Source organism: Marmota monax, unplaced genomic scaffold, assembly GCF_021218885.2.
Source record: "Marmota monax isolate L192 unplaced genomic scaffold, Marmota_monax_Labrador192_F-V1.1 WCK01_AAM20220418_F8-fsc00114, whole genome shotgun sequence".
NCBI lineage: Eukaryota > Metazoa > Chordata > Mammalia > Rodentia > Sciuridae > Marmota > Marmota monax.
In genome coordinates, this window is record NW_026694943.1 from 2,090,924 (window position 1) to 2,115,409 (window position 24,486).

Here is a 24,486-nt window from a genome sequence, read left to right on the forward strand (position 1 = left end):
ATCCTTGGTCCCAAATGAAATAAACAAAAAAAGTACAAATAAACTGGACAAAACATTATATGAATAAGATGCTCAGAAAATCTTTGAAACTCGTATCTTCTGATGACAGAGCCCCTGATACCGTAGCAATGGAACAACTTGGAAGCGTGCACGCCTGGGCATACACTTCTTCAATCAATCGCCATTGTTGAGCACTGATGAGGCCACCCACTGTGCTCGGTGACATAGTTCTTGGCTGCAGGAGGGTCACAGTCTGAGGAGAGAGATAGGCATGCCAACACAGTACAGGAGGAAGGCTCAGGGTCAGAGGAGGTGAGGAGTGGATAGTCCATTGGAGATCATTGCTGGAGAGGTGACTGTGAGTCTGAGCAGGGTTTTGAAAGGAAAACAATCTATCAGCTAGAGAAGTGGGAGCTGGGGTCTCCCTGCCTGTTTTTTTCTGAGCTTTTTGTGACCTCTGACAGAATAGGAAGGCATTCTTATCAGAAGGTCACAGGATCACAGGGACCCTCAGGAGGGCTACCAGAGCATGAGCTTTGCCCAGAGCCAAGACTTCACAGGACCCCTGCTTCCAAACAGTTCACAGAAAGAGGGGAGTCCTTTAGGAAAATCCAGCAGCCCAGTCACCATGGCTTGCAAAGCCTTGCTCTCAGACTGACTCCTACTATAGTTGTTCAAGTTTTGTAGTTGGAATGAACATGGAATGCCTAGATATTTATCTTTTTTTTTAATCAAAACCACTTTCCATCACTGCAGGATAATTACATTGATTTTTGATTCATTCTTCATATCTATTACATTATTAATTTTCCCAGCCCTGGAATTGTCTTTCCATGGTTTAATAGCACAGATTCTGGAGCCTGATCACCTAACTTCATCCCTCAGTTCAGCCACAGTTCCCCCAGGTGTAAATGGGGGATATTATGGTTTCTACTCTGTGGAGGTGTTGGGGGGCTTCAGTGAGTGGACATATAAAGTGTTAGGAACAAGATGGAAAGATCACCCAGTGAATTCTGGCTGCTCTTAATTCCCTCACCGCAGAACTCCTTGCCAGGGACTGTTTGGATTACAGTGCAGAAGTACCATTGCACCCACCATAGCACCCAGCATCGACCAGTCCATTGAATTATTTACTAAGGGCCCCCTATGTGCCAGTGTGTCCTGTGCCAGCCAGTGGGCATCCAGAGCCCCCATCCTCAGCGTCTGAGCCTGGAGAGAAGATCAGATGATGTCTGTGCCTTGATGCTAACTAGCAGCATGGCTTATGTACAGTTAGACTATCAGCATGTCCTCCCAGCTTCTTGAAGGACCTGGATAAGATGTCACTATCTCGGCTTCCTGCATGAAACAACACGCCTGTCAGCACTCATGCTCAGTGACGTGCTCGTGTGCACCTGGGCAGATGGGGCAGTCACTAGGTAGCAGGTTGACTAGAGGGAAAACCCTGTCCACTTTTCTTCCTGCAGAAGCGATGGGTTGTAACAAGCTCCCTGTTTGTGCATGTGTGTGTTAGGTTTGGAGGAGACCAGCCCGTCTACATCAACATCATTAGAGACCCCGTCAGCCGGTTTTTATCTAACTATTTTTTTCGTCGCTTTGGAGACTGGAGAGGGGAACAGAACCACATGATCCGCACCCCCAGCATGAGGCAGGAGGAGCGCTACCTGGTAAGTCCTGTTGTGTGTTGGAGGTGGTTTCTCTGCTTCCCTGAAGTGGTCAGTGATTTCCTAATTTTCTCAGCTTGTTTTTGGTACTAAGTAATAGATCATTCCTTGTGACTTCTGACCAGCACTGTCATGGTGAAGAACTAATATGTTTGAGGGTCTCTCTTAGAGGGTTACAGGTTTTTTTCTCATCCCTCTTCCTAGTCAGTTGCCATTGCAACCCATAAGGGAAGTTTTTGAGGAGGATCCTCAGATTCCTAAAAGAACCTAGAGCTTTCCAAAGTCACTCCTCTGATAAGGGGCACTGTCATGACAATTGTCATCTCTGACTTCAAGTTCAAGGTTCTTTCCACCACAGCACAACAGAACATGCCAACACAGCAATAACTGTATTTCTGGTCCTCTTTGGGGATCCTCAGCTCCATAAAGGATGTTAGTCTTGACCCCAGTAATTTAAAAATGGAGGGCAGGGCTGTGTATCTTTTTTCCAGCACTGGAATAAAAGGTAGGTTTCTCATCTTCTTGTGACTGTGTTGGCAGAAGTTCTCTGAGTAGCTGAGAGGAGTGTTTAGGAGATGGAAATGCTGGTCTCTGTCTGGGATGAGCTGATGGGTTCCTCCAGATATCCTGGGCTTACGGGCACAAGTAGAGCAAGAAAGAAGCATTGAGGGATCAGTCCAAACATGGCCCCCACTGCAGCAAGATACATGGTACCTGCCCCATCTGCTGTCAGCTCCCCAGCATCAGCCATTCAGCTGTAGACCAGTGGTGTTGGTCACTGTGCCAGCACACGGCCCAAACTCCTGTGTCCTCATCAAATTCTTCAAAACTTAGTAAAAGTATGTGTTTAGGGCGTGTGAGCATTTTTGTGTATCACCTCAGTGTCACTGTCATCTTGAGATCTGTGACTAGAGCTGAGAACATTGCAATCAGAGAAGCAAAGCATCTCATCCAGAGTTGTAACCCAGGCAGTAGACCTGAGCCTTTCACTCCCTGTGCAGTACAGGTCAAATGCCCTAATCTGAAAATCTGAAGCTCTTTGAATCCCAGCCTACCACACCTGACTTTATGGGGCAGGGCTCAGTCAAACTGCAGACTCACTAAAAATATTGTATAAAATGACCTTCGCCCTATTTATATAAGGTATATATAAAACACAAGTAACTTTCATGTTTAGACTTAGGTCCCATCTCCAAGATCTCATTATGTATATGCAAATATTCCCAAATCCAAAAAAGTCTGAAATCCAAACCACTTCTGGCCCCAGGCTTTTTGTATAAAGGATATAAATCTGTATTTGTATTTGTTCAACTATAAGGCTTCAATGAAATATTTTGATGATATATTTTTAAATTGGCTTTTAGCTATTTTTGCTTTAGGTTTTGGGTTTTGACTTGTTTTATTTTTTTAGTTTTTGATGTTGAAAGCCTTAATCTTTGTCTTTAAACCACATGTTAGGAAGATGGCTATATATTTTTCTCTAATAACAAGTTTTTATTCAGAGCATAGAACCACTTACTAGCAGAATAATGCCTTCTACTGTTTGTGTTGGATCTTGATTAGTATTCTTATATCTTCTTTTAAAAACATAGAGTACATTCCATTTAACCAAAATAATATTTCAAAGTTCTGATTTAATCCTGATACTAAGAAGGCTAGAACTGAATGATAGCAGAAAACAATGAGAAGCCAGAGATGGAAACTAGTAGTGAATTCTGTTCTTCCAATAATAATGCAAGAGTCAAGGGGAATGCCCTAGGTTCTTGACCTCTGTCTGGCTTTTTAGCATCCTGTAAATCATTCTGTGCAATATGATTTTCATGCATTCACATAATAAGCCATAATAATTAGAGAAATTACAAACAGAGAGAAATGTATTTAAAGAGCTCATAAGGTGTTGAAAATTGGTAGTAGATAGTCTTATGTTTGTGTTGAGCTGGTCACCGCCTTGGGGATATGACCTGAACCATACCAGCAAATTCCCTGTAGAGATTCGCCCTTTTCCAAGTGTGAGCACTATGTTCTGGGAGGGTCATCTCAGATGACCTCATCAGACAATTTGTTGGCAAGGCCTCTTTGGGGAAGCACCAAGCTCCCCCAAATGGTCAAGCAGAAAGTTGGGGTACTGGGATTGAGAGGAAAGAGACTCGATTCCTTCACGATCTGCCCAGAATACACTGTTAGAAGGCTGACTTCTTGTTCAAGGATAACTTATGTGAAAGAGGCCTATCGCTCCTCTTCATCCTCCTCATCATCTTCCCCTCCTCTTCCTCTTCCTCCTCCTCCTTATTCCTCTTCCTCTTCTTTGTTGTCATCCTCGTCATTCCCCTCCTCCTCCTCCCCCTTTTCCCCTCCTCCCTCCTCTTTCCTTCTTAATAGCTAAAACTTTTTATTCCCTTTTCTTGATCCCATTAGACCCTTGATATAAAATTGCCCCTGTCATAGCCCAGCTGCTCTGTTGTGTGATTCAAAGGAGAGGGTTTTTGTGTCTCTCTGGGGCATAGGCAGCTGTGGGGAGTCACTGTCCCCTCATTGAGGCCTTGCCTGGGGCAAGGGCTAATCAGTGCCAACCCTGGCTGTGCAGGTCACCCTCTCAGGGGCTATGCACCAAGCAAGGACCCTCCCTGCGTGCCACATGCACTTAAGGTACCAGACTGGCCTGAGTGGGTCCACCAGTTTACCACACTAGTCCAGGTCTCCATCCTCTGAAGCCTCTTGGTTTATCCAGTTGCCAAAACCTGGCTGCATGTTCTTGGCTCTGAGCCTTGCAGAGCTGCTTAGCATACAGCTGAGCTGGCCTTGAGCTTGCTGGGGGAGGGAATGAATGGTTTTCCTGGTGGAAAGTAAAGGGGTCTAGATCTACAGGGGCCCCTGGAGATGAAGATGATGTTGGCATTTCACAGGTGCAGGAACAAGCCTCGGTAGACACAGGTCATGGGGCCCACAGTGGTAGAAGCCAGTCCTTCTGACTGCCCACTCGGACCCTACATTTCACTTCCTGCATGGTCAAGGGAAAAGAGGACTGGGCCCAGCCCCACACTTTATGAGCAAACTTGTTGTATGTTACATCATCTGCACCACTTTACAAAGACACTGCTGTTAAAACAATTTGTTTTCAAACATTCAAGCATCTTATAGGTGTTCTCTGTATTTTCTGAAGACAGCTAGATTTTCCCAAGCTTTCTATTTTCCTTCCAAACCATTCCTTGTTGCATTTATCAGAAAATAATTTTTAAGTAAATTAATATGAACGTAGACACAGTTGACCGGTAGCACCATACCAAGGAAAGGCTGTGGTCATGGGCTCATTTGTCTGTCTGTCTAGAGCCAAAGTCCAAGCCCTTGGGTACCAGGTGGCTACCTCCCTTTTTGGTTTGAGAGCCATCTAAGCCCAGGCACCTTTGGACACATCCTAGCACATGCCTCCTCCTTAGCTGGAGTGCAGGCTGCTGTACTCCCAGGGCAGGGGAATGCCTGGCACCCAGAACACCTTTAATGAGGGAATGAAGGACTTCAAAGGAAACGCAACATTGGGTTTGTAGGGGAGCCCGAGCCTCCCAACCCTGCTGAACCACTTCCTGTTGCAGTCTCTGAGCTTCCATGAATCTGAATTTCTCCTGTTGTCTTTTTTACTCTGCCAGTTGAACATGTGGGGTTTGTGCTTGCTATCCGCCTAAAACCTGGCCTTAAAACTTTTCATGGTGAAGTATTTTACACAGATACCACTTTGCACTTTCAAACTCCAAACTATGTCAAGTTGGGCTGCTCCCCAGCCAGCCATCACTGCCACCTCACTAGGCGATCCTCCACATGAAGAGGAGGGAAATATGGGAGAACATTTTCCCAGAGAGAAAACCGCCTCTGTGATGCTATTCATTCGACTTGGCTGTAAAGCATGGAAAGTAATGCATGTTTCAAAGAGAAGATGTGTAATTTACAGCTTCTTAATTCATAAAGAATTTCAGTGAATCATGTTGGCCCCATTGGATTCTGGAGAAGCCTGAAAATTGGCCAGAGTCAGCAAAGGTTTTCAGAAAGCTATGCATTTTAATCTGCTTGAAAGTTGTGGACTCTGGCCGTCCTTTAGCTCTGGAAATATACATGTGAAACCCTGATGTGTGGAAATTTCCACTCCTTCCTGACCAGCGGAAGCTGTTCTGTGAATGAAACCTCAGGCTTTGCCTCCATTCCTACAGTGTCACTTTTCTTAAAGAAAAAAAAGGATTTGGATTTTCTGCTTTTTAAGTGTTTCAGCAAATATGTTTCCAGGGTCTTCAGAGGTAACAAGTGAAGCGCTTCATCTCCAACTGGTTTGATTTGGTTTTGACCCAGGCTGGGGTAGGGGCCTAAGACTTGGTGTTCTCATGCCCTGTCTGAGCTGCCCTAGCTGCATGACGAGGCCAAGGATTTAGCCCCTACTCCTTTCCTCCTGTGTCACAGGATTGTTGGTGGATTCACCTGTACACAGAAGGGCTGTGGAAGATAAATTTTAGTTTTGATGTGTTCATCCCCTGGCTCTGTCAGTGACTCCCTATGATCCAAAAATGTTCCCTTTTCTCTTTGGTGGCAACTCCGGAGGTGGTAGGCATCATTCTATTCGAAGCGACATTTTTCCTACAGTAGAATTCTATTGAAAGGGACATTTTTTCCTACAGGTTTGGAGCGTCCCTGCTAAGGGAGCCCACAGGGGCTGCTGTTTTCACAGGGCTTAGGACACCTGGGGCCATACCCTGAGCCATCGTCAGGTCTATGGGTCTCAAGTGGCCTCTCAAGACCCCAGGAACAGGCTTCTAAGGAAACTGCTGCTCTCTGTGTTCCCAACAGCTGGAGATGTGTTTTGATCCCGGCCTGCTGGCAGACATTTGTCCCGTGTTTATTTACTTGGAGCTTGCGTAGGCACGGGGCTGTGGAGTCATATGAGCGGCTGTCCTCCCCATGTGAGGGGCGGAGGAGTCCCCTGGAGTCTGACGCTGTGCCATGAGGATAGGAGCATCCAGCGGCACCCAGGACAAAGGAGCCCTGCTTCAGAGACAGTCTCTGAATTCTGTTTGTCACAGGTATTTTTAGAACCAAAGGCCATTTCTGGGGGTTAGCATGATGAGCAGTATCCCTGGGGGCTGGGGTAAGCAGAGGAAGATGGGCAGAGGAGGGGAGAGGGAAGAGGGAGGCAAGAACTCCGAGGGGTCTCTGGAGTAAAGGAGAGACATGAGAAAAAGCTTTGTAAGCAGAGAGGAAAATGCACCAGCCACCTCTTGAGCTGCCACCAAAGAGCATCAGCTGTGTGGGGGGCGGGGTGGGGGTTGTCACCCACTAACCTGGTTCCCCTTGCAGCATCCCTGGGTAGTCTGAGCACCCACGTGCCACCCTCCTGTAGACCAGCAAGGCCGGCCCGGAGGCCAGGTGGGTGGGATGATCAAACCACAAATAAGGAAAATCAGGATTCTTTAGTCACTCAGGGAACAGAGGCCAGGGAAAGGAGTTGTGAGAGCCATTGTGAGGACCAAAGTGTACACCTGCCAGCCGAGACCAAGAAACGCCCCACAGAGCCAGGCCCCAGAGGGAGAGCATCAGCCACCCCAGAGTTGCACCACCAGAGTTTCTTGTGGGAAACAAGAATTGTGCAGGCTCAGAATCTGTCCTGGCAACCAGGTAACATGGGTACCCAGGCGGCCTGGCTTCCTGGCCTCCTTTAGCCACTCACCAACGGCTACCTTGTGTCTCTCTGTAGCTCTTATTCAAGCTCTTCAGAGTGACTCCAATTTGTCCAGTTGTCTGTGCTGTCCAGCTCCTCACAGGACATGCTTGGCCACTGTGCCACAGAGTCGTCTCCTGCCTGCTGTTGTTAGGGGCAATGGGTGGGACAGGATGCAGCCAACTAGATGTAAAGTGCTACATTAGTCGCCTTGCTGCTCTGACAGCTGAACACACACCCAGGAGATGGGCCACCAGGGAGTTATTCTCTTACAGTCTGCAGGTCAGAATCCAACCTGGCTCTCATGGGGCTAAAGTCGTGGTGTTAGCAGCCAGATCCTTTCTGGAGGCTCTCAGGGAGGGTCCCCTCCTTACTTGCTCAGGGGTTGACACCACCCATTTCCTGTGGCTGTAGGACTCAGATCCCATTTTCTTACTGCCCACCTGAGCTGAAGTCCATTCCTGTTTCGTAGAGGCCCCTGACATATCTTAGTCCGTGGCCCCCTTCCTCTGTCTTCACAGCCACCATTGGCAGGTGGAGTCCCTCTTGAAGCTTCAAATCTCTCTGTCTTCTTCCATTTCACTTCTCTAACCCCGAATGGAAGTGCCCTCCACTTTTAGAGGTTTAATATTATATTGGACCCACCCAGATAACCAGGATAACCTCCCTAACTCAAGGACCGTAACCTCAGTCACACCTACAGAGTCCCTTTTGCCATGTAAAGTAACATATGCATGATTTCCAGGCAGTAGGGCATGGACATCCTGAGGATCAGATATTTCACCTATTGTGACATCATCACAGGACTGAGGGGACTAAGGAAAGGCTGTGAACATGACAGGCTTCCAGGAATGTGCCCTCTCCCACCCACAGGTGGGCAGTCTGCACTGGCTCTCCACTGTGCCAGGCTGCCATGCAGTGTCCCCAAACCATGACTTTCCTGTGCCTGAAAAACCAAGTGACAAATCATGCATTGTATCATACATTCTTCAGTAACTATTCATCCGTTCATCCATTCATCCAGCCAGCTGGCCAGCATTCAGCTGTTCAGTTCTGACTTAGTACTGTCCACGTGGTAGGCACCAGAGTAGGAACTGCAGATAAAACATTGAGCAAATGTAGACACAGGGTCTGTCCTCATGAGCTCACGGACGTACCAGGGAGAGAGGCATGAATCCCTAAACAATACAGATGTGCAGAGCATCAACTGCATCACATCCTGCAATGCAGACGAACACCTTCCTTCCAGGCATGGAATGGGGGCACTTGGAAAGTCTAGAAACTGAACTGAAGAGAAAGATAAGAAGAGCATCCAAACATGGGGACGAGCACATGCAAAGGTCCTGTAGCAGAAGGGAGCACAATGAATGAGGGAGAAAACCAGGGAGGCTAGAGCAGGAGTAATTAACTGATGAGAGAAGCAAAGAGCTTAGTTCCATGACATAGGCAGGTGGGGGTCGGGCCCCATAGAACGCCCCCAGGCCCTGTCCAAGAACCCTGGGAAGGCACTAAAACAAAGGAGCCATCTTTACATGAGATCCTGAAACTTTCACATTTTGGGGGAGAAAAATCACTTTGGCAACAACATATAAAGTACAGAAAGGCCCCAAGTACATGTGGACAGACCAGTTAATCAGAGGCTACTCTAAATGTGAGAGTGACCACAGAGCAAGTATTTACAGACCACCAATCATGTTCAGGGAGCAGCTTCAGGTGGGGCAAGGTGGCTTGGGAGAGCATCTACACAGAAGTGCTCAACAAAGCACTGTCCTTGCAGTTGCTCTGCCTGGTTAGCCACAGAAGCCCCAAACTGGGAAATCGTAACTCCAACAAGGAGAGAGGCGACAGTTCTGAGCAGCAACACAGGAGTTGTCATTAGCTGGGTCGTGTTTAGTTAGCAAAGAGTGATGCAGACACCTAGCAACCTGACAAATGAGGTGGGGACGTGGGGATGTCTACGGGGAATCTGTAGGGACAGGTGCAGACATGGCAGGGGTAAGGAGGGATCTTCCCCAGCTGAACTGACGCTCTAGAAAATGTGCAAAAGCCTGAGAACTGCAGGCTGCTCCCGGTGACCTGCCCACTTGGCTGGAGCAGGGTTTTGGGGAGTGAGGAGCTCAGGGGTGGAGAAGTGTTTCTCCAGATGTCCCTGCAGGGAGAAAGCGGCTCTGCTCCAGTTCCTCTGACCTGCTTTCTCCATAGAAGGTCCCATCAGGACCATCAACCACAAGGGCTGCCAGAGTACACCAGGTGCATCCCCCTGGCCACCTGTCAGCTGAGCTCATCTGCTCTGGGCCCCGCCCCTCACTATGAGTCAGCGGAACCCGCTGCAGCTGTGCCTGGCCACTGGAGATGAGTGCTGCACCCCTGCTGGGCCAGGTGGCTCTATTTACTAAGGTGGTGGCAGCAGCCTTGGCTGCTCCAGAGTCACCTGGGGGAGCTTTACACACCAAGATGCCGGATCCCACTTGGGCAGATTCTGGTTTAATTGGTCTGGGGTGCAGCCTGGCTTTGATACTAAAAAATATTTTAAAAAATCAGAAGTGATGCCAAGGTGTACCTAAGACTGGGAACTTAACCACCCATCCATTCTTGGCTGTATTAGCTAGAACTGTTTTCACTGAAACACCTGCAATGTCTTAAAAACTTACTTTCTTATCCTCTGCCCATTTGGAAAATGCTGTATTTGCCTTCTTCTTAGAAATGTTCTATTTGCTAGGCTTTTAATTGGCACCTGCAAATAAATGTCATTAAGGAAGTTGGATGACGTACTGCAGTACCTGCTGTATCTGTGAATACCCTGTATGCCGTCCATCAGTCAAGCATTCTTCTGAAATCAAAGTGGGGAATATTTATTATTCTGCAAAGAGTATATCACTGTGCATTTAAGGTTTCACTTTTGGAAGCTACACTTTAGACATCAAAACAGGGAGTGAGTACTTTGATGAATAAAGTATTTTAGCACGTGGACATCCTTTTTTTTAGGCTGATAAGGCACTTGGAGTCCATTGCCATGTCTTCAAGGGGACATAAGACATTCTTTAAATGCAGGACAATTCATATGAAGACATAAATGCTAACTAAAATGATGCAAGTGAACAGACCTGTACTTGAAATATGGAAATGTTCTTTAAGTGCAGTCAGGGAGTTTGTGGTTTGATGAAGCAAGGGGGTGAAGGTCACATGAACTAAAAAACTAATGACTCCATTTATTGGTGTTAGAATTTTGAATTCCATACCTACACTTGTTTTACAGAAGTTGGCACACCGCTAGATTTGTCCCCAATTTGCTCTGCCATTTGTAATACTTTCTCCTTTGCTCAACTGTTCTACATACACAGTATAAACTCCCCAAAGGCCGAATGACCTCCAAACGTGTTCTTAAAAATATTTTGCAAAGTCTGAGACCAAAAAAATAAGTGTAAAACATCTAAGAGATTTATTGGAATCTCAGCTTGAATTCTAATTGCAAGTGCTTATGAAAATGTCAATATTAACATGAAATAGCTGGCAGTTTTTCTAATAAATGTAAATTGAATTAGATAGTGTGTAATTGGAAAAATACTCGCTTCGCTCAGGCTCTCAAAACAAGCCTTAGAATCTGTTAGCCAAAGCAGTCTTGCCCTCTAATGGCTAGAAATTGAAGGACAAAACTAAATACTGTTGACTGCAGGGAACATAGAAACCAAGAAGAGAGAATGGCTGACCATTTGTCACCACATATATCAAGGATCTCTGCAAAGGATGGGCACCATATAGTATTCCCATGAGCATACTATTATTATTATTATCATTGTTATTTTTATGGTGCCTGGGATCCAACCCAGGGCCTTGTGCATGCCAGACAAGCTTTCTACCACTGAGCTTTACCTATCTCACCCAGCATGGGGGCAGAAGGATGGAGAGCCGAGGCTATGCCCAGTGCCTTGGAGCTTTGGGGTGATCTTCAATATAAACAGGTATTGCAGATGCCCCATCTCCTACAATACAATTGAAAAGTCAAATTTGCCTTTTATATTAAATTATTTAAATGCCTGAGAAAGTTACAAAATAAGTAATCAGGTCCAGAAAGTGTGAGAGTCATGGTTCATAATTAATGAGATTTGCACAGCATAATTTAACAAACTATTTTTTGTTCCCTTTTATGATTGACTAATGAGTGTCACAAATAGAATGGAAATGATACCAGTAAATGTGGTCTGGTGGGAGTTTAATAGGAAGTTTGATTTTATCCCATCTGACATTTTTCCACCTTTTAGGAAAGCAGCTGAGAATGAATGGTTCAGGTGGGGGTTCACTGGCTTTAGAGTCACACAGGAACGGCTGCTCTTTCTCCGACTGTAAAGTCAAAACACTCCCAGCTCTTGAAATTCGCACACCTCTTAGATGGGACTTGTTAGAAGAGCCATCACATGTATAAAAGAGTTACCAAGTTCAACAAGAAAAGTGGAGAACTTTGATGACAATAAATTTTAAGATAAAATTGGTGGCATTCCATACTGAGCACTACTCATACCCTGTGAGAATAAAAAATGTGACCACAACCAAGGCAATAAGATTAGCTTTGGCTTTGATTATTATTAATCTCTTTTTCTCTGGGTAATTATTTCTCAGTGTGGATTTGTATTTTTTCTACTTGCTCATATAGTGCTTCCTAGTCCTTCAAATTATTTCATGTCTGCATAAGCCTTATGTTTTTAACTAAAGTACCACTGATGATAAGGCCTGATCTCTTTCTAGTCTCGGCACCCATCTCCACCCCCTGTTGAACACCCAGGAGCAGATACAGATGTGTGTGGTGCACCTCGCATATGCAATCTCAATGTATTTTGAGCAACACTTATGTGCCAGGCACTGTCATGGAAATAGCTGTGACATGTGTTCCTATGTCCTGCCCTACCACACACAGCTCCTCCTATATTCCATTATCAGTGAGAGACACCCCCGTCTGTTCAGACACCCAAACAAGAGACTCTGAGCCTTCCCTGCCTGCCTTCTCTTCCCCACCCCCAACTCATATGCAACTGACTCTTCTCCTGGTCCAATTCTGTTGCTGTAACAGAAGGCCCAAGACCAGGTAATTTGTGTAGAACCGAGATTTATTTGTCTCATGGTTTAGGAGATTGGGAAGTCCAGGAGTATGGTGGGTCATTAATCAGTGCCAGCATCTACTCAATTTCTGCTGAGGACTTTGTGCTGCTTCAACTCAGGTGGAACGTGGCAAGGCAGGTAGGCACGCAGAAAAGGGAAAAGGTGATCAAATTCCCTCCATAGGGGACTCATTCCCACAAGAAATGCATTAATGAGACTCCACCCCCACGACCCAAACCTTTCACTAGGCCCTGCCTCCCAACACTGCCAGGGTACAAACTATGTTCAAGCCACAGCAGGCACCGCCTTAGCCCGGGATCTCCAGAAGAAGAGCCTGATATCCAAAGTGGTGTGGAGGGAGCTGGTCCACAGACAGCCATCCCAGGAAATAAGAATGGGGGTTGCAGAGAGATATGGGCAGGTTTAAGTTTGTTACCACCATGGGCAAGGGAAGATAAGCCACCAGGACTCTTGAAGGCAGAGTGGAATTTACTTGAGAGAAGAAATAAGGTAGCATGAATTGATGCTTTTTCTGTCATTCATTAAATTTGCCCTTGAACCATTAATTCCTTCATGTCTGCACTCTTTATAAACCTCTTTATAAACCTCTGTTCTTCATGAAAAACCTAATCTTAGGTATTCTGGACTGTGTACTCACAAGTTCCAGGTGTGTACTCACAAGTCACACCGACAATAGAATGCAGGGGACACACCAAGCTGCCAAGGCTCAGAGTTCTCAGGTTGCTTCTCTGTGAAGCTTGTGGCTGTGGCAATGGCTAAAGGAAAAAGTGGCCAGAGGCATGAGACCAGAATCAGTGTCCAGTAGCTCCCTCTATACCTTCTCTCGGGTCAGCCCCAGCAGTGGCCATTGACAAACCCTCAGCATTTCTCACCTGGACATCTGCAAAAGCCTGGGAGCTTATCTTCTGACCCCAGTTCATCTCCTTCCAACCCGTGGTCAAAGCATCTAGGGTGCAAATCTGATCCTGTTGTTCCCTGCAAAAACTCTGCTGTGGCTTCCCATTCCCTTCATGTGATGTAGCTGTCACCATGATTTTTATGATTATCATTATTTGATCAAAAAGCATCACAATCCTGTGCAAATCTAAAAAATATCTCAATAAAATTTTAATTAGTAGAAAGTATCATGTACCAATAGAGAAATGATATGTTAATTAATAAAGAACAAAGGAAAAATTGGAGAGTTAGAAAACGTAAAGGGTAAAAAATCAAAAACTGAAAAAAAAAAAAACCCCTTAATAATAATAACAACAATACATATGAAAACTAGCAAAATCTGAAAAAAAAAAAAATCAAAAACTGTGGAAGTAAATATATAAATTCCCCAGGGATGTGGTGGACGAACACAAACAATTTAAGAAATCACAAAGGAAATGAATTTTAGATTTGTCCTTGTGAAAATTAATAGTTTTATTACACAGTTATAAATAATGCTATAAGGCAAACCAAAGGGAGACCACAATTACTTCATTATGATAGAGTTAATTCTTTAAGACATAACGGCTTTTACAGATCAGTGTCTAAGAAAACTAAAACCCCAACTGAGAAATGACAGATTCTAGAAAATCTAAAAATTATTCTGCCTCACTCGTAATTTTTTTTAGAGAGAGAGAGAGAGAGAGAGAGAGAATTTTTTAATATTTATTTTTTAGTTTTTGGTGGACACAATATCTTTATTTGTATGTGGTGCTGAGGATTGAACCCGGGCCGCACGCATGCCAGGCGAGCGCGATACCGCTTGAGCCACATCCCCAGCCCCAAACTCACTCATAATTTTTTAATTTGCAAATCAAGGTAGTAAACGACCTTAAAAATGCTTAACTTCCACCCCACTGGGGGGTGGAGATGATTTGTAACATTTGCCAGTTTCCATAGTGTAAATATTCTCCATGTTGTGAGGTCAAGCCACTAATGTGACATGACAGAACACAGCAGTTAAGAGACGTGCACGTGTCTTTTTTCAGCTGTTATGAGCCAGCTCCAGTGCATCTCTGACTTATGCACAGTGCTGTCCAGTCTGAGAAATGAGAAATTTAATGCAGGATTTTAAACTGCACCCTTGTCTTCAGGAGTGAAGTTGACCATCTTCTCATTTATGTAAGGGACATAGAATGATATTTCCCTTGCTTCTCATATCCTTGCCCAGTCTCCTAACATTCCAATTTCTTGGAACTCTAAAGAAAAATTTGGAATTAACCCATTATTTGTGACATGAATTTGCAAATATTTTCCTGCAAGTTTGTAATCTCTTTTCTTTGTGTTTTTTTTTTCAATAAGAAATTTTTATTTCTTTGTATTCATATTTAGCAACATTTTTCTATATTACGGCTCCTAAGTTTATACTTGGAAGAACTTTTTGACTCTGAAACCGTAGAAAATATTCTCCATGGAATCTTCTGAGTTATTTGTTGTTGTTGTTGTTGTTATTCATGTTGAATTAAAATCTTTAATCCATCTTAAATTTATAGTACTCTCAGGTGTAATGTTAATCCACTATCTTTTCTCCCCAGATTGTTAACAAATTATCCAACAACATTTATAGAATAATTCATCTTTTCTCCACTAATCTAGTGTCACTTTTTCCGTATAATAAATATTTAGTTTTAAAAGGGTCTTTATGTTTTATTTTGTTCCATTGATCTGTATTTGAAGTTCAGGAGAACCCTACTCTGTGTATTGTGTGTGTGTGTGTGTGTGTGTGTGTATACATACATGTGTGCAAACTATTATATAATTACATAAGATACATTTATTATGTAATATACAATAATACAATGTTTATCAATAGATTTTCATGAGATTCCTTTCTGTTTACCAGATAAAACTATATTTCTAGCTAATAATGATAATTTTCTTTCTTTTCTCCATTTTTTTAATAACTCTCATCATCTTGCTTTGATCTAGAACAGTGCTAAACATAATGATGATTAGAATTGGTTTTTTACAGGATTCAGTTGGCAAAATAAAAATTAAATGGCTAGTTGTCAACCTTTGTTCATGTCCACTTTTTTCCTACCAGAGCATAATGTTTAGGATCCAGATCTTTCGGAACTTCATTCCAAGGAGAGGGCAAATAACGTAATCATCAATAGCTAATGACAGAAAACCTTAAGGAGAAAGATAAAGAATGCTCATTACCCCTCCCCCACATCACATCCCCCCACCTGTCATGTGGCTGTTCTTTGTGATAACTCTACAGCTCAACCGTGGCTCTGTTCTCAATAGCCCGAATCACCAGAGTGAATCTAATATTGGTGTCCTTTCTTGGAGTCCCCAGGATGGGGGCTATCTTATTTCTTATTCCATGGGTACAGTTTTCCTGGCGTTCCGTTCCTTGTGACTACATTTCATAGACTATAGTAAATGCAGAACAGATTCATCATTGACACTTTTGCAATACAAAGGAATGATGAGAAACAACTGGCGTCTGAAGGTCAAGTTAGGTGCACTTTTGCTTTGCTTTCAATTAGGAGAGCAAATATAAGAATGAATCCCTGCGTGTAGAGGGGCTGGGGCTAGATCTCACCCATTTCTGACACTGAGATCTTGTCTATTGTAAAGCCTCCTTTGACTTCTGGGGTGAGGGGAGCTGTCAAAAAAATGGTGGGTGAGGTCTTTGAAATGACTCTGCACACATGAACACATCTGACATTAGAAAGGGGAGGGACCTTTGGCTGGGTGAGGGACCCAGCCCTGGGGTCAGATTTCAGTCTCCATTGAACTACAAATATGGAAGCAAATGAACCAAGATCCTGGAAAGGAATGTTGATGCCTGGGCTGGGTGATGTTGCTTTTTGTGGTTTTGGACTTGAGAAGCACAAGGGAGAACTTCAAAGTAGCTAAATCCACTCTCCGCCACATTTACTCTTAGGCCTGTATCGTGAGCAAGCCCGGACTGTTCATTTTCCTTTGCTTTTGCAAACCAAGTTGACATGAGGGAATAAACCCCTCACTTGAATTGTTTCGACTTAATCTACATCTGAGACTTTAGCTTTGTCATTTTGGCTACTCCCCTGGTTACATTTAGATTGTTAAGATCATAAAGTAGTGTATGCCTTTTACCTTTATGTGCAAACCCCAGGTTAAAAACCTGAGTAATTCTTTCTTTATTTTGGATGAAAGATTCTGTCTCTGGCCCATCACAGACTGGCTCCTCCTGCCTCACTCTGTTTCTTTTCTTCCATGGATATTCTGCCCACATTTTCATCAAGGATGAAAGGATACTCCATTGGGTATCCATTTGTGAAATCCATTTCATATAAATTGCCTTGTCTACTTTTGTCCAATCTGATCACTGAAGTTACTTAAAACTTTTGAATAAAATACTACATCACCTATATATGTGAGCCTGATTTTTAAAAAAAAAAAATGTTCTTCCTTCATACAGTGGAACCTCATTTTCCCTTTGGAATGTCTGTGAGCTCCTCACCCTCTCTGTGGATGCTGCCTACACCACAGCCTTCAAATTCATTGAGTATGCAGTAGGCAGCCTCCAAACTAACCTCAGGTTCCAGCCACTCTTCCTGGCCTCCGCGTGGCAGCACACTGCCAGTTAGTTTTCTGACAGCACTTCACATCCTGCCAGCTAACCCCTGCTCAGGAAGCTCAGTGCTTCCTCCTGTGATGAATTCTGCAATGCTCCCTCCAGCTTTCAGGACTCTTGCTGGTCTGGACCCATCCTGCCAATTTTGACTTACTGCTTTCCCAAATAAATGCTAATTACACCAAGTTCATCACATCCTCTTTTGAGAAAAATCTTATTTCCATTTTCATTCTCGTACTTACACTGCCACCCCAAGCTCTAAGGCCATCAGCTCTTTCTTCTTTCCATTCATATCCTAGCCATCCTCCAAATTCTCACCTCTGGGTCTCTCTTGGTCCCAACTTTTGGGGCAACCCTCCCTTTCTAGAATTCTGGAGGCTTGTTTGTGTGTTCTGCTTGTCACTGACTATTGGGTTTACACTGTCTTCCAGGTACTGCTTTGTATTTGAAGATCTCATTTTATCCTCATAACAATATGAGGAGGAAGGTGTAATTATGATTTTACTTTAGAGAAAAGAAGCCTGATGCTCAGAGAGATTAAGTAACTTGCCCAGAGTTAAGTCATATCCATTCATGATGGAACTGGGAAATGCAGGCAGATGGGCTTCACAAGCCGTGTTCTTGATTTACAGTTTGGAAAATACATGATTGTGTCAGCACATCCATCTCAAGCCTCCCCATTCATTCAGTTTGCACATCTGTATTTTATGTGCAGGTATCTCAGTTGCCTCCAGAGTACTGTTAGCCATGAAACTGGACTGATATTTTTAGACTATAAAATGTCTGTTGGTGTTGATATAAGAAGATAACTGAGACCACATAATTATAAAGAAAGAGATTTATTTTCTCATGGTTCTGGAGACTGGGAAGTTCAAGAGCAGGGTGCTAACCTCTGGTGAGGGCTGTTTTTGGCTTCTAACCGCTTCTTCCAGAGGGAAGAGTGCTGTGTGCTCACATGATGGAAGGCAGAAGGGCAAGTGAGCAGACCATCCCCCTCCCCCATTAGGCCCTGCTGTGAGAATCTAATCTCATTCACCAGGGAGGAGTCCTTGTGGCCAGTCACCTCTTTAAGGGCCACCTCTGAATACTATCACATAGGTAACACCTGAGTTTGGAAGGGGATCCATCACACCATAGCAAGATGCTTAATTGTCCTCAGAGAGGTTTAGTCATTGCCCCTGAGGATCTGACAGGCTCTGCCCAGGGCACAGTGGGCCTCATGGTTCTTCTACTACAGGTGATAAAATTAAGTTATGTCAACTTAGTTGAATACATATTTTATTTTCAAAAACAAAAGAGACACTTTTGTTATGTTTAACAGTCTTAACAAATAGTACCTTTAAACTTGAAAGGTTTATGAGTACTTACTTAGGTACTAATCTTAATAAGTCAATAAAATGTTATCATTAGTCCAACAAATCTTTGAAGTTTAATTTCCAGAATGTTTCCTTTTCAAGGAAAAGTACTTCTATAAAAATGGGGTAAGACATTATGTGTTTCCTACCCTATACCTAAAGCTATTTTGGTCCTCTTTCATCCAGTGTTGATTTTAATGCTTTAGATGAAAGAAATCTCATCTAATTCTAAGTGTTATTAGTGAGAGCCAAGTTTCTACAGAGGACAATTTGTGCTTAATTTATTTGCCAAACCACATTCAGTGCTTAGAATGTTAAGATTCAGTCAAAATAAATGATTTTACATCAAGGGGTGAGTTAACACCAAGGTTTTAAAGGACTATCCTTTAAGAAACCCAAAGTACCTCATTAAGTCTACAGTCTTCAAAAAAATATGCTGTTCTCCAAGATAGTTTTATTAGTACCATTTTGCAAAAAGCAAAGCTGTGGCAAGAAGCAATTAAAATGTTTACCAGCATCTGTTGGAATGGCGTCCTATGGAAGGCTTTGACTTAAGAACAGGTTGCCATTGGTAATCAGAGGTGGCTACAAACAAGACAAGAATGCAAATGATCCATAAGCAAGAAGCCAAATACCAGAACAGGGTTGGTCATCAAGATCCTTTAACAAGGGGTCCCAGGGCATTGATAAAAGGAAACAAAACAGACCTCAGGTAGTCATAATGCATCCAGGTAGAAAAGAAACATACAGGTCATCTCACCTCAGCTGCTCATGTGAGTTGTTGGGACTAGAGCAAGAAGGAAGGAGCCTCTGTGTGGATTCAGCCCTCACCTGATGCCGTTGACTGTGGAGGCCAAGCCAAATTGGGTATTCATCAGAGAAAGTGAGTTTAGGAGATAGAATGTCAGGAACAAATTTGTGAAGGACAAGAAGGTCATCGAAGGATATGTAAGTTCTGAAAGTAAATTATAAAATCCAGCTATCTCCTAAACATTTGCAGTCTTCTAAACGCCACTTACTAAGACAGCCAAGTTCAGTTTAACCTCTGACCAGAAGACGAGGACACAGTCATCTCCAGGTGATCTAACTAACCAAGTCACCATAGGTGAAACTGATCATCACCACCACCCTGCCTGGTGCATGGACACACACACACACACAAATTTAGTGCCAGTTATTGAAATTTGAGGTGCTGTCTTTTAAGTTGAACTTTTTTACCCTAGGTTCTTTGCCTTAAATATAAATAAACCCAGGAAATCCTACATTTTATTATCAACATCTTTTAATGAACCTACCCATCTGCAACTGGTTATGTACATCATGTGCATAAATGTTTAGACAATTTATATTTTGATACAGTTGATTCATTTATTCCTTCTTTCAACAAATGCTCAGCACCTACTCTGCAGTCAGCCTTTTAGCAGATGCTGAAGATGCACTGATGAAAAACACAGCTGTGGTTCCAGCCCACAGAGTGCATCATCTATCAGAAAACAGGCATTAAACAAATGGAAGAGATGATCAGGCTGTTGGAACAATATGTGCATAGGTCAAGAATCCCTAGTACTGCAAGAATCTCATGTGGAAAGAGTTTAGAAACAGAGAAAGAGCTATGGTATGAACTGGAGAGCTGGGCAGGAGCTCAGTCACCAAAGGCCTTAAAGACATATCCTAAATATTAGAGGCTGTATGCTAAGTATATTGAAGAGTCTTAGCTAGCTGTTGAGTTGTAACTGGGGAAAGGGACTGACATGACGGGGTTTGCATTTAAAATCTTGAGCAATGGGAAGATGTTTGGAGTAAAGCAAGGTACATTATTTTGGTTTTGAATAGGATTGTCATGGTAAAGGGACTGAGAGGCATAGATAAATGAACATATTTATAAGGCTAAATCAACAGTTGCTTTGTGTGTGATTAGATGTAGAACTAAAGGAAGAAGAGAAGTTAAGGATGATTTCAGATCTCTGGTTAAATGAGTTTGAGGGATAGTGCTACAGAGGGTAGGGGATGATGACAGAGGGTCAGGGGAAACAAGTTCTACTTTAGCTATGCTGGGTTCTAGGTGTCTGAAGGACATATGAATAAGACATTTAGCAGGCAGAGGAGGGCTGGGCTGCATATGTGGAATTGGAAGTATCAGACTCTAAAGAGGGGGTAATAAATTTACTAAAATAATATACATTTCTTGAGGGTTGAGATCATGTCCAGAGGAATATTGGTGCTCAGTAATTATTTGCTGAAGTTATTGTTTTGAAACTCTGGAGTATGTATTAAGGGTGAGGATAAAACAGCTTATGGGTCACCCATTTTTTAGCCCTCGTTGAGGATGTAGGAGCAAAGAGTCCCAGAAAGAGGACAGTATGGAAATGAGGTGTCACAGAATCAGAGAAGAGGTTTTAAGGCTGGTAGTGGAGAATGGTGGTGGTGGTGGTGGGGTATTGCTCATCATTGTTAGAAGCTTCCAGAAGGAACAAAATAAGAAATAAAAAGTATGACCATTGGATTTACTGTTTGATAAGAGCAAGTGATCTTGGCAAGATTAATTTCTGTTCAGTCATGTGGGTAGAAGCTAGATGGATGTGCATAGCAGGTGAGAAAGTTGTGGGGAAAATGGAGATGGCTTTGGGGAAGTCTGGTCCACATTGACCTGGTGGGACATACTGAGGTGTGCCCGAGTAGGAAACATCTTCAGTATTCTCTCTCAGGATCACTTATCAAGATAAGTGGTTGGTCCTCAGAAACTAAGGCGCTGGGGGATTCCATGTAACTTTTCTTAAAAAAAAAAAAAACAATGACTGAGCACTTGCTATATACATCATCCAAAGTGATTAGCATGTGAAGGTCCTTCAAGAAGCACATGCCAAGATGAAATTGGATATGTAAGAGGTTTGCTCTGGGGGAAAAGCCAATAAGGAAGAAAGGAAGTGAGAAGAGTCATTGGACCCTCATGAAAAATAGGGGAGAAAGAATTTCTAAGAAACTTTCAGACTGGCCGAGGGGGAGACTTCAAGTCAAAATCACACACCAGAGGAGTCCTGTGTCTGGCCAGAATGGACTTGCCATGCTTTTCCATTGCCTGAGAGCAGCCGATGGAAAGCAAGGCTGTGGCACAAATGCGGTGGTGTATTCAGAACAAAGCATAGAACCACTGGTCTCCCACACTCCCTGAAACAGGAGAGACTCATGGCTGCCACACATATATCATCTCATTTAATGTTTATAGCATCCTTCCAAGAGATTATGCAGTTTTGTACAGGAGACCCCAAGGACTATAGAGGTTAATTTACATGCCTAAGTTCATACAACTAGTAAATAGCAGACTTGGATTTCAGTTGGTAGTATGCTAGAGTTGGTTCAGAACCAGTCTGAAATTTTTAGGGATTGTGCTACTCAGGTAATGTCCTAGTGCATTTTCTGTTGCTCTAACAGAAGAGCTGAAACTGGGTGCATTATAAAGAGGCTTATTTTGGCTCATGGTTCTGGAGACTGGGGAGTCCAAGATCAGGCAGCTTCATTTGGTAAGGACCTCATGCTTCTTTATAACATGGCACAAGTCAGAAAGGAAGTAAGTGCATATGAAAAAAAAAAGGAGCAACCATCAGGGGCCCATCTGCCTTATAACAACACACTTCTCTATGAACTGACCAGCCTTGTGAGAAGGGCATTTATTCTTTCAGGAGGTTGACCCCTCAAGACCCCAATGGCTCTTACAGGCCTCACCACCTCTCACTACCATTACCTTGGCAATTAAATGTCAACATGTGTTTTGGAAGGGACAGACCATTGCAGTTGATGTCAAGATGGTTACTTGAATTTGGTGATGTAAGGAATATTTATACCACAGTAATCTGCAGTTGTTACAACTCAGGCCTCTGTATGAGTTTGTTTAGAAATGATGGTTGGTATACATATATCAGGACACAGTGGCTTGAGCCCAGGTCATCTGACTCCACAGCCAGCCCTCCAGCCTCTACCAGGTGCCGTTGGCTTTATTTCCGTGATATATTTTTAATGCAAAAAAATCCCTTCATCCACTTCCCCATCCTCTCAATCCCTGAAATGAGGTTGCTGTGCCCTGAGTTTTGCTCTTTCCTACATGCTGTCAAAGGTGATGCTGATAGACATCCTTACCCCACTGATGACTGGGGAATGGGAACATCTGTGGAAGGGAGTGTTCAACACAGTTGCATCTCTTCCTGAATCTTACATTTATCAAGACAGACACTGCTGGGAAATGTGCTTCAACCTCGAGATGACCTTTTCTTAAGAGAACTGGAACATCCATTACAGCCCAGTGATGTGGTGAACGCGCTTCCTGCCTCCTCCCACCCGCAAGCCAGCAGATAGACACGGTCATCACCTGCCTCCCTGGCCGGCCACTTGGTTTATTGGGAAGTTGTTTATCCTCCCAGTTCTGCACTTCCCAGCCCGAGGAACAAAATGTGCGCCCTGCCCCAAGCAGAGGGGAGTGCCTCATCTCTCATGGTGTTCTGCCTCCCTGTGCCTGAGCTCAGCTCTGCAGAGAGCCACTCAGGAAGGACGAGGATGACTAGAACACCCCGAGGGGACTGTGGCCGCTGTACAACCGGGTGTGCCCCAGGTGGCCCTACGACTTCAGAAGTCTCTGGTCTTAGGTTCACTTCACACTTGACTCTGTGAACCCCTAAACATATTTCTTCCCTGAGCACGCTGTGGAAGCATGCATTCATGCCGGGAAGTCTGCTCCCCGGTAAAGATGCTGGTCTCCCGTGACAGCAATCACTGCCTCAGGGAAAGCTCTTTGAAAGCGTGTGGCAAGGCAAAAGAACCGTGTGAATCGCTACTGAGTTTTGCTCTTTCCTACATCACTTGCCACTTTGCAAGAATTTGTCTTCCTTATCAATTTATATTTAAAAAATTCTCGAGCAGGTACTATGTGACAGGCATTCCTCCCAATGTTTGGGAAACAGTGACAGGAACAAAAATTGCTGCTGCGGTGGAGCTTTCATCTTCGCTGCAGGCCTCTTGATCGTCATCAAGTGTGTTTATGCAGCAAACATGCATTCACTGAGCCAAGCAGGCACTGAGCTTCCCCTCTGTGCCAAGCACAGAAACAGGAGAAAGAAGCTGCTCTCAAGGAATCCAAGCTCTGGGGCGAGGGAGACGCATAGCCAGGTTCTAACCTCAGGGAATTGTCTAGAGGCAGCAGTGGAGATGTGGGGAGGTCATGTCCACGGGGTTCCTGGGGAGGTGACACCTGAGTCGTTGCAGGATGAGGAGAAGGTCGCCTGGCAGAGAGGACATAACTTGAAGTGGCTCGATCCAGTGAAGGATGCTGAGGGAAACAGCACAATGCAGGAAGTAGGAAGAACTGAATCCTGAGACTGGACAGCCAGGCACAGCCTGAAACACACGCAGGTTCCCTGGTTTACTCCATTCATATAAAACCAACAGCAGCAGCACCCGCGACTGCAGCCATCTCTCTTCTGGTGTTCTCTGGACATGTCCCTGGTCCTTAACGGAAGCTGTCGACCCTCACAGTATGCACACTCCTCCATTCCACTTCACCATTCCATCTTGGCCTCTTTCCACTTCCCAAGCCAGCCTGTGGAGGAGACTTCCACCTGTGCCCAAGGATGCAGCCCCCCCCCGCCCCCCTGTGCCTGGCATTTCACCAGCCACCAAGCAGCAGCTCAGAGCCTGTCGCTCTCTCCCACCCACATCCCAGGGAGGGAGTCCAGCCATGAACTTCGCAGCCCACATCTGCTCCTTCTGGAATGACCCTTTCTGGAGTATGGGAACCTCATCAGTCCTCCAGCCAACGAAAAAGGGGTGCTAAATGTTCAAAGGCTTTGAAAAGACAAGAAGGGTCTGATTCCTAGGTTTTTGTTGTTCTCATTTGAGGCCTTGAGACCTTTGAAGAAGCCATTTGTGGCCTGTGAGAGTTCCTTGAAAGTGGGATTCTCTGACCTCAGAAGTGGGATTCTCTGACCTCACAATGCACCCCCAAATGAAAACCCTGGTTAAAAAGCTTAAACGGGCCGGGCATGGTGGCACACACCTGTAATCCCAGCAGCTCAGGAGACTGAGACAGGAAGATTGCGAGTTCAAAGCCAGCCTCAGCAACAGTGAGGCACTAAG

The 24,486-nt window shown here is 44.2% G+C and overlaps 1 protein-coding gene across 1 annotated transcript in view; it reads left to right on the forward strand.

Moving 5' to 3' along the window:
* Ust (uronyl 2-sulfotransferase) overlaps positions 1–24,486 on the forward strand; it is a 277,477-nt gene that overhangs the window by 184,789 nt on the left and 68,202 nt on the right. The window contains exon 5 of the mRNA XM_046427401.2: positions 1,514–1,667. Coding sequence (XP_046283357.1) covers positions 1,514–1,667 — 154 coding nt within the window. The remainder of the gene's footprint in view (positions 1–1,513; positions 1,668–24,486) is intronic.